Source organism: Symphalangus syndactylus, chromosome 20 (genome assembly GCF_028878055.3).
Source record: "Symphalangus syndactylus isolate Jambi chromosome 20, NHGRI_mSymSyn1-v2.1_pri, whole genome shotgun sequence".
Lineage (NCBI taxonomy): Eukaryota > Metazoa > Chordata > Mammalia > Primates > Hylobatidae > Symphalangus > Symphalangus syndactylus.
Genome location: NC_072442.2, coordinates 8,375,585 through 8,384,282, shown reverse-complemented (window position 1 = coordinate 8,384,282; position 8,698 = coordinate 8,375,585). Strand labels below are relative to the sequence as shown.

Genomic DNA, 8,698 nt, shown 5'->3' with positions numbered 1-8,698 from the left:
AAAGCGAGACTCTGTCTCAAATAAATAGGCCGGGCACGGTGATTCACACCTGTAATCCCAGCACTTTGGGTGGCCAAGGCAGGCAGATCACCTGAGATTGGGAGTACAAGACCAGCCTGACCAACATGGAGAAGCCCCGTCTCTACTAAAAATACAAAATTAGCAGGGCGCGGTGGCAAATGCCTATAATCCCAGCTACTCAGGAGGCTGAGACAGGAGAATTGCTTGAACCCGGGAGGCAGAGGTTGCGGTGAGCCGAGATCACGCCATTGCACTCCAGCCTGGGCAAGAGAACAAAACTCCGTCAGGATCAGATCATTCTTTGACAAGCAGGATTTAGATGTAGATAATGCTACTATAGCCGGAGAACCAAGTCACTTCTTTCAGCTCAGTATCAAATAAGCACAAGGAGACAGTGTCCAGCTTCCAAAAGCTTTATTGGCAAATATGCTCTTTAAAAGAATGATCAATCCTGTTGCCTGTAAGTCAGTGGAATGAAGAGCTGTGTCCAGGGACACACCACGCCGTGCTGAAGGAGACTGCTGCTGTGTCCACCTCTTATTCATAGACCCAGTCATGAGCACAAGACTTGTAGTCAACCAGTTCTTCAGGCTTAAACCATAGGCTGATTTCTTTTTCAGCACTTTTTACTGAATCACTGCCATGAATGATGTTCCTAAGAAAGAAAAGAATTACGAGTTGCCATGTTTTAAAGTGCAAAAGTCTGTTTAATGGGCACCGCAACGGACAGCCACTCCAGACTCTTTCAGCCAAATTGCCACTTGAAGCAGCAGACCAATTTATACCCCCAAAGCATTTCCTTTTAAAAGCAGCTATGCAACTGCAAAGGTGCTTGATTTAAAACATTCCTTGTTTCAACTGTATTATGCTTCCAAGTCTGGCCTCCCCATCAAAAGAGTGCTTGTACCCCAAGATTGCCGATGACATAAAACACTCCTCCTCAAATTTTGAAAAATACAGTAATACTCAAACCCACTCCAGATCAACATCCCAACTAGATATGATGTATTCATTGTCATAGGCCAGCTCTGCTGCATTTTCTTATAACACTGATTTGCAAAGCCCAACCATGACATAACACTGCTTATTAATAAAAATCCCTTGATCCCACTTGAACGTCACCACTTTGTAAAGGTTTTGAACAGACTGTGTACAGGTGAGGGAATCAAAAGGTTAAGTGACACACCCATGGACAAAGTACCCATGGATGTGGCTGGAATGCTTCCCTTCTCCACACCTAGCATTTTTTGCTGTACTACACAGGAATTACCACATATGGCTCCCTTGTTATCTTGCTTAAAATTAAGTAACCTAGGGAAGAAGCTATGTGTGAAAGCTTTTTTTTTTTTTTTTTTTGAGACGGAGTTTCGCTCTTGTTGCCCAGGCTGGAGTGCAGTAGCGTGATCTTAGCTCAAGGCAGCCTCCACCTCCTGGGTTCAAGCAATCCTTCTGTCTCAGCCTCCTGAGTAGCCAGGATTACAGGCATGCACCACCATGCCCTAATGTTTTACTTTTAATAGAGATGGGGTTCATCTTGGGCAGGCTGCAGGCTGGTCTCAAACTCCTGACCTCAGGTGATCCACCTGCCTCAGCCTCCCAGAGTGCTGGGATCACAGGCGTAAGCCCCTGGCCTGAAAGCTTTTATACAATGATATACCCAGCCTGAAAGTTTTTATACAATGATAATCACCAACTAATTTAAAAGTTCAGGCCAAGTGCGGTGGCTCATGTCTGTAATCCCAGCACCTTGGGGGGCCGAGGCAGGCGGATCACCTGAGGTCAGAAGTTTGAAACTAGCCTGGCCAACGTGGTGAAACCCTGTCTCTACTAAAAATACAAAAATTAGCCAGGCGTGGTGGCATGCACCTGTAATCCCAGCTATTTGGGAGGTTGCAGCAGGAGGATCGCTTGAACCCGGGAGGTAGAGGTTACAGTGAGCCGAGATGGCATCACTGCACTCCAGCCTAGGCAACAGCGGGAGACTCCATCTCAAGAAAAAAGAAAAAAAAAAAAGTGCACAGATTCTTCTGAAAGTAGGATACACCCGACGTCTGCTTTAAATGGTGTTGCATAAAAGTCATCCACCCTCTTGTCCCTGGACTTACCTGCCAACCTGAATGCAGAAGTCCCCACGAATGGTGCCTGGCTTAGAATCTGCTGGATTGGTCTCCCCAAGCATCACTCGGCCTGTCTTCACCACGTTCAGCCCCTCCCAGACCTCGAAAGTGTGGAAATGGATTTATAATCAGATCTGCCACTCAGGACAGGTAGGGTCTAACATTTACTCCTACCTGAGAGGACACATCAGTGAGACCAGTCAGTGACATGATTATCAGCTAACCCCAGCAGAGAGTAGGGGCCTATAAAAAACTCCATTCCAAACGTATTGCTAGGATTCAAAGAAAAGTCTGTCCAACTTGGGGACCTCCCAGTTTAGCTGAGACAGAGATAAACAATGTTGAAGAATCCTTATGCAGCCATCAACACAGAAGAACTGGTGAAGAAAGAAGAAAGTGGCCAGTGTGGAATAGGATCAGTGGGAAGGGCATCCCAGAAGACTGCTAGAAGAGGGAAAAGAAAGACTAACATGTTAGGGTAAGGATTCCAGGGAAGAGCAGAAGGAAGAAAAAGGGGAACAGGAAATAGATCTACTTTCTCAACAATTTCACTGCCTCCCTATTTTACTCTTTTTTTGTTTCTTTTTTTTTTTTTTTTTTTTTTTTGATTTCTTTTGTTTTTTTTCTCCCTATTTTACTCCTCTCTCTTTTTTTTTTTTTTTTTTTTTTGAGACAAGAGTCTTGCTCTGTTGCCCAGGCTGGAGTGCAGTGGCTCAGCTCACTGCAACCTCCGCCTCCCAGGTTCAAGCAATTCTCCCACCTCAGCGTCCCGAATAGCTGGGATTACAGGCACACGCCACCATGCCCAACTACTTTTGTATTTTTTTTTAGTAGAGATGGGGTTTCACCATGTTGGCCAGGCTGGTCTTGAACTCCTGACCTTGTAATCCACCCACCTCAGCCTCCCAAAGTGCTGGGATTACAGGCGTGAGCCACCTCACCCAGCCACTCTCTCCTCATATTCTCTCCACTCCCAATTGGACATTAGCACCATCCAGAAGAAACTGCTTCTAGTATAGGATTGAGAACTACTTATATCCTTACATTTGAATTTTTCATGAGAAAATAGGATAAAATTTTTTAATCTAGGAAACATTAAGGTCTAAAACACTTGTCAAACAGAAGAAATTTAGTACTTTATAATTTTTTTTGAGATGGAGTCTTGCTGTCGCCTAGGCTGGAGTGCAGTGGCATGATCTCAGCTCACTGCAACCTCCGCCTCCCGAGTTCAAGCGATTCTTGTGCTTCAGCCTCCTAAGTAAATGGCCTCCTGAGTAACTGGGATTAACTCCTGGCCTCCGGTGATCCACCCGCCTCAGCCTTCCAAAGTGCTGGGATTACAGGCATGAGCCACCGAGCCTCGCCCGAAAATTTACCACTCTTGCAGGCAGTGAGATTCTATCTAACCCTAGAGACATGTAGCTGAAAAAGTCCTTCCCATATCTTTTTTTTTTCCTTTGTTGAGACAGAGTCTCGCTCTGTTGCCCAGGCTGGAGTGCGGTGGCACAGTCTCGGCTCGCTGCAACCTCCGCCTCCCAGGTTGAAGCAATTCTCCTACCTCAGCCTCCCAAGTAGCTGAGATTACAGCCGTGCACCACCACACCCAGCTAACATCCTTCCCATTTCTAAGGTCTGATTTGCTTTCTCCTCCCAAGCTCCTAGTTGCTCAGTTAAGTAACTTCAGCGGGTTCCATTCATAAAATGAAATTTAGATTAGCTGAGGGAGATGTCTAACAAAGAACACTGAGCACTTTTTCCTCATTTTCTCTCATTCCCCACAAGCACTCACCATGGCCACGACCGGCCCTGAGTTCATGTACTTCACCAGCCCAGGGAAGAATGGGCGGTCTTTCAGGTCAACGTAGTGCTGCTTCAGGTGTTCTTCAGAGGCCTGGCATTGGAGAGGAGGCACCAGTTAGGAGCTAAGCTGGAAAGACTCCATCCCATCCTCTGAACCTCCCATTAGCAAGTCCGGTTTGATATTCTAGCCCACGTTCCTAAGTGGGGTGTGGAAATATATATATATATACACACACATACACACATAAATATTTTTTAAATCCCATCCAAACCATGAAACTAATGCCATTTTAACAGAAAGACTGTTCTTTTTTGGTGTGTTGTTTTGGTTTGTTTTAGGAGACAGGGTCTCACTCTCCTCACCCAGGCTAGAATGCAGTAGCACAATCATGGCTCACTGCAGCCTCAACTTCCAGGGCTCAAGTGATTTTCCTACCTCAGCCTCCCAAGTTGCTGGAACTACAGATGCACTCAACCATGCCCAATTAATTTTTATTTATTTATTTATTTATTTATTTGTAGAGACAGGGGCTTGCTATGTGGCTCAGGCTGATCTCCAACTCCTGGGCTCCACCCACCTCGGCCTCCCAAATTGCTGGGATTATAGGCGTGAGCCCCGCGCCTGGCCAAGACTGTTCTAATCGTAAAGACACCCTCATACTGTCAATGACATTAGGGGTTTTGTAAGCCTAAAAAGTAGGTGGTTTGAGGATCTAGATTTAGGGAATTAAATTTTGGCTGCAACTGAAGTACATATGACAGGTCATATGCCTGGCAGAAGTCATGTTAAACTCCCCTGGGCCACTCACAATGCCCTTTCAAATATTTCAGATAATAACTGAGAACATTCTCCACCGATGAGCCTGGTTGAATTTCAGTACTTACATACTCACCCGTTAAGTGTAGAGATTCAGATCTGTGCCCCAAATTTAATGTGGAAAATATTGTTCCTACCCTATGCTAAAGGAGGAGCACCGCACTGGAACTCGGAGTTTCAGACTAAAGCAAAGGAGATTCCAAGCCTCCATCCTGTGCCTAGGTGGACCCGAGTGGGCAGGCGCAGGGGGTCTGGGGCGCTGGGTTTTTCCGCTCCCTGCTGCCCCCACGCGGCGGGTGGGCAGGTAGCGGCCCGCGGGAAGGAACCCAGACCCGGAGGGCGAGTCACGCTACCAGCGCTTCACCTTCCCAAGGGCGTCTGTCCCCACCGCCCCGGGAAAGGGTCGGCGGGCCCAAGCCGCCGCGGGCGGGGGCGGAAGGCAAAGGGATTTTGCTGCAGCGAAATGAACTCGGAAAGCAGACGCGGACAAACCGCCGCCGGGAGGGAAAAACACCCGCGAGCCGGCTGCAGCGGGGGAAGGGGAGACGGGGGCGAGTTACCCGGAGGAACTTCATGGCCACGAGGCGGAACCCCTTCTGCTCGAAGCGCTTGATGATCTCGCCCACCAGGCCGCGCTGCACGCCGTCCGGCTTGATGGCGATGAAGGTGCGCTCGAGGTTGGCCATGGTTCTGCGGGGCGAGAGGTGCAGTCAGGGCCCGGGCGAAAGCCCTGGCGTGGCCCGCGGAGGCCACGTGGGCGCCGCCGGGCCCGCCTCCCCCACCACGCGCGGCCGCGGGGACACGTGGCTTCCCGGCCGCTTCCGCCCCGCGCAGGGCCGGCGTCCCCTCTCCGGAGCCCGAAGGCCCGCGGGGAGCAAGCGGCAAGGGAATCTCCCGCTCCGACCCCGCGCGGGACCTGCGGGAAATGGGGGGCGCCCACAGACCGAGCCCACCTGCGGCAGCGCAAGCGGAAGAGGGAACGGGAGGAGTCGCCGGGGGATGCGCCGCCACCGCCTTACCGGGAAGCTAGAGGGGCCGGGCGGCGGCGCTGAGCTGGGAGAGCGGAGAGCTGGAGCGACCACCACACCCGGGAGCCGGCGGCGGAGGAGGGGCGCGGGGCGGAGCGCGGGGTGGCCACACCCCGGAGGGCGCAGCCGCCCAATCCGCAGGAACGCGCCACCCGCCCGGCCCGACGCGGCCCGAGAACTGTGTCCACACCCAGCCGGAGCGCGCCCTCGCCGGGCAGAGATCGAGACGGATCCGGAGACAGGAAGTGATTCCTTCTCCACCTAGACGTCCTGTGAGTTCAACTACGCACGTCCCAAATCCCACTCCTCACCTCTCAGTACTTCCCGTGACCCCAAAACTCCTACACACACACACACACACACACACACACACACACACACACACACACACCCTGCTCCTGTGCTCGAGTTCTCTACCCCGGTCAAGGCCGTCTGCTGCTTTCACCATCCGCCCGAGCACCGGCATTAACCTTGGCTCTCCGTCCCCGTCGTGCACCCACGGTCCTTACCCTCCCTACCTCTGAAATCCAGCCTTCCCTCCCCTCTGCTTGAGCCGCGGTTAAGCCTCGGACTCCCAACGGGCCTCGATCTCACCTCTCCCCGCAAACCAGGAGCTTTGCTCAGCACCTCAGACGGCCATCTGGTCCTGCATCTGCCCTGCCTCGATGACTCCCCCGCCTACAGGATGGGGTTCAGACTCCTTAGCGGGATGCTCTTCCCGCAGGATGCCCTGCTCCCTGGCTGCCGCCTCCCCACCTACATTTCCAGCCCCAATCAGCCGCCCCACTCCCACCGTGACATGGGGATCCCTGCCCACCTGGCACTAAAGTGTGGTCGAGTTTTCCAGTTCACCCTGAGGCTCGCCCCTGGACCCTGAGGGAAGTCTAGACCCTGTCATAGAGATCAGGCCTGTCATCGACCTGTAGACGATTCCTACTTGCAGTGTCCCTGGCAAACAAGCTCCCTTTGGTGACGCCCAGCTTCCCTGGGGCGGTCACGAGCCCCTCCTCTCAGCGCCTGCAGCACTGACTGACAGCCGCACAGCAGTGGTACTGCCCTGAGACGGTGGGAGCCCGCTTGCTTCCCCTCAGGGCTCTGAGCTGACCACAGCGATCATGCCATCACCCGAGTGCCCCTAGCACTGCGCTGATCACCTGTCGCTGGCCAGATGGATGACAACCTGGCCTCTGTTATACCTTATCGGCTTTCCAAACTTCTAGTTACAGAGCCTTAGCCCACCAGACATTGACAATGACTGTCATGTGCCCTCATTTGGGGGCACTGTATTTTTTGGCTTCAATCTGAAGCACATTCTCATTTGGATTACCAAATGTCAACTGGGAAAACAGGTCTCGAAAGTGCATGGACTTTTCTCTGTCCGGGGGAGAGCTATCTGCTCCCCTTGGTCAGGTCACTGATGGCTCCTCAGGGTACAGTCAGGACCACCCCTCTGCTTTCACCTCTTCTTTCTTTCCTGGGAAGACTGTCCTTAACTGGGGAGGCTGTAACCCTCCAGCTTCACTACACACATGTTCATTCCCCAAGTCCTGGTATGCTCATCTCACGCCCCAAAACAAACAGGCCACGCTTTGTGTAAAATATTAATAGAAATTCAGGCTGGGTGCGGTGGCTCACGCCTGTAATCCCAGCACTTTGAGAGGCCAAGGTGGGTGGATCACGAGGTCAGGAGTTCGAGACAAGCCTGACCAACGTGGTGAAACCCCGTCCCCACGAAAAATACAAAAATTAGCCGGGCGTAGTGGCGTGTGTCTGTAATCCCAGCTACTCAGGAGGCTGAGGCAGGAGAATGGCTTGAACCCGGGAAGCGGAGGTTGCAGTGAGCTGAGATCATGCCACTGCACTCCAGCCTGGGCGACAGGTGAGATTCCATCTCAAAAATTTAAAAAAAAGGGCCGAGTGCAGTGGCTCACGCCTGTAATCCCAGCACTTTGGGAGGCCGAGGCAGGCAGATCATGAGGTCAGGAGATCAAGACCATCCTGGCTAACACAGCGAAACCCAGTGTCTACTAAAAATACAAAAAAATTAGCTGGGCGTGGTGGCGGGCACCTGTAGTCCCAGCTACTCGGGAGGCTGAGGCAGGAGAATGACGTGAACCCGGGAGGCAGAGCTTGCAGTGAGCCGAGATCACGCCACTGCACTCCAGACTGGGCGACAGAGCAAGACTCCTCTCAAAAAAAAAAAAAAAATTTAAAAAAAAAAATTCATCTCGCCCTCGTCTGTCTGTAAAGGCAGCCCACCCCAACTACTCTCTTCTCCCCCATCCTGAGAAGTCGCTTCCTCTCTATTGCCTCTACCGAGGCCAGATGAAAAGGAAAGATAAGAAAAACCCTCAGGTAGCCAGTCGCAGTGGCTCACGCCTGTAATCCCAACACTTTGGGAGGCTGAGGCAGGTGGATCATCTGAGGTCAGAAGTTTGAGACCAGCCCAGCCAACATGGTGAAAACCTGTCTCTACTAAAAATACAAAAATTAGCTGGGAGTGGTGGCACACGCCTGTAATCCCAGCTACTCAGGAGGCTGAGGCAGGAGAATCGCTTGAACCCGGGAGGCGGAGGTTGCAGCTAGCCGAGATCGCTCCATTACACTCCAGCCTGGGCCACAAGAGCGAGACTTTGTCTCAAAAAAAAAAAAAGGAAAAAGAAAAAAAAAGAAAAACCCTCAGGCTGGGTGCAGTGGCTCATGCCTATAATCTCAGCACCTTGGGAGGCCCAGGCAGGCAGATCGCTTGAGCCCAGCAGTTGGAGACCAGCCTGGGAAACGTGATGAAACCCCATCTCTACAGAAAATACAAAAATTAGTTGGGCGTGGTGGCACGTGCCTGTAGTCCCAGTTACTCAGGAGGCTAAGGTAGGAGATCACTTGGGCCCGGAGAGGTCGAGGCTGCAGTGAGCTGC

The 8,698-nt window shown here is 51.9% G+C and overlaps 1 protein-coding gene across 7 annotated transcripts; it reads right to left on the bottom strand.

The window, feature by feature from the left end:
* Window positions 1–418: 418 nt before the first annotated feature.
* Window positions 419–6,810, bottom strand: NME2 (NME/NM23 nucleoside diphosphate kinase 2). 7 transcript variants are annotated; one of them, XM_063629911.1, is made up of 6 exons: window positions 6,601–6,810; window positions 6,378–6,461; window positions 5,316–5,445; window positions 3,928–4,029; window positions 2,127–2,239; window positions 419–676 (listed from the first exon to the last, which is right to left on the bottom strand). In XM_063629911.1, the coding sequence occupies exons 3-6, from the start codon at window positions 5,439–5,441 to the stop codon at window positions 559–561; spliced, it is 459 nt and encodes a 152-aa protein (XP_063485981.1). In that variant the 5' UTR covers window positions 5,442–5,445; window positions 6,378–6,461; window positions 6,601–6,810; the 3' UTR covers window positions 419–558. The 7 variants fall into 7 exon arrangements, with proteins under 7 accessions (XP_063485981.1, XP_063485983.1, XP_063485980.1 ...); XM_063629913.1 differs by lacking the exon at window positions 2,127–2,239 and having other exon boundaries at window positions 6,601–6,809; XM_063629910.1 differs by lacking the exon at window positions 6,378–6,461 and having other exon boundaries at window positions 6,601–6,763.
* Window positions 6,811–8,698: the final 1,888 nt, after the last annotated feature.

What these genes read in the sequence shown, in the direction of transcription:
- NME2 (XM_063629911.1), bottom strand. Translation starts at nt 5,441, where the DNA reads ATGGCCAACCTCGAGCGCACCTTCATCGCCATCAAGCCGGACGGCGTG. An exon ending in TGGCCATGAAGTTCCTCCGG is followed by an intron (nt 4,030 to 5,315) that starts GTAACTCGCCCC and finishes CTCCAATGCCAG; the next exon opens with GCCTCTGAAGAACACCTGAA. An exon ending in TTCTGCATTCAGGTTGGCAG is followed by an intron (nt 677 to 2,126) that starts GTAAGTCCAGGG and finishes TTTCTTTCTTAG; the next exon opens with GAACATCATTCATGGCAGTG.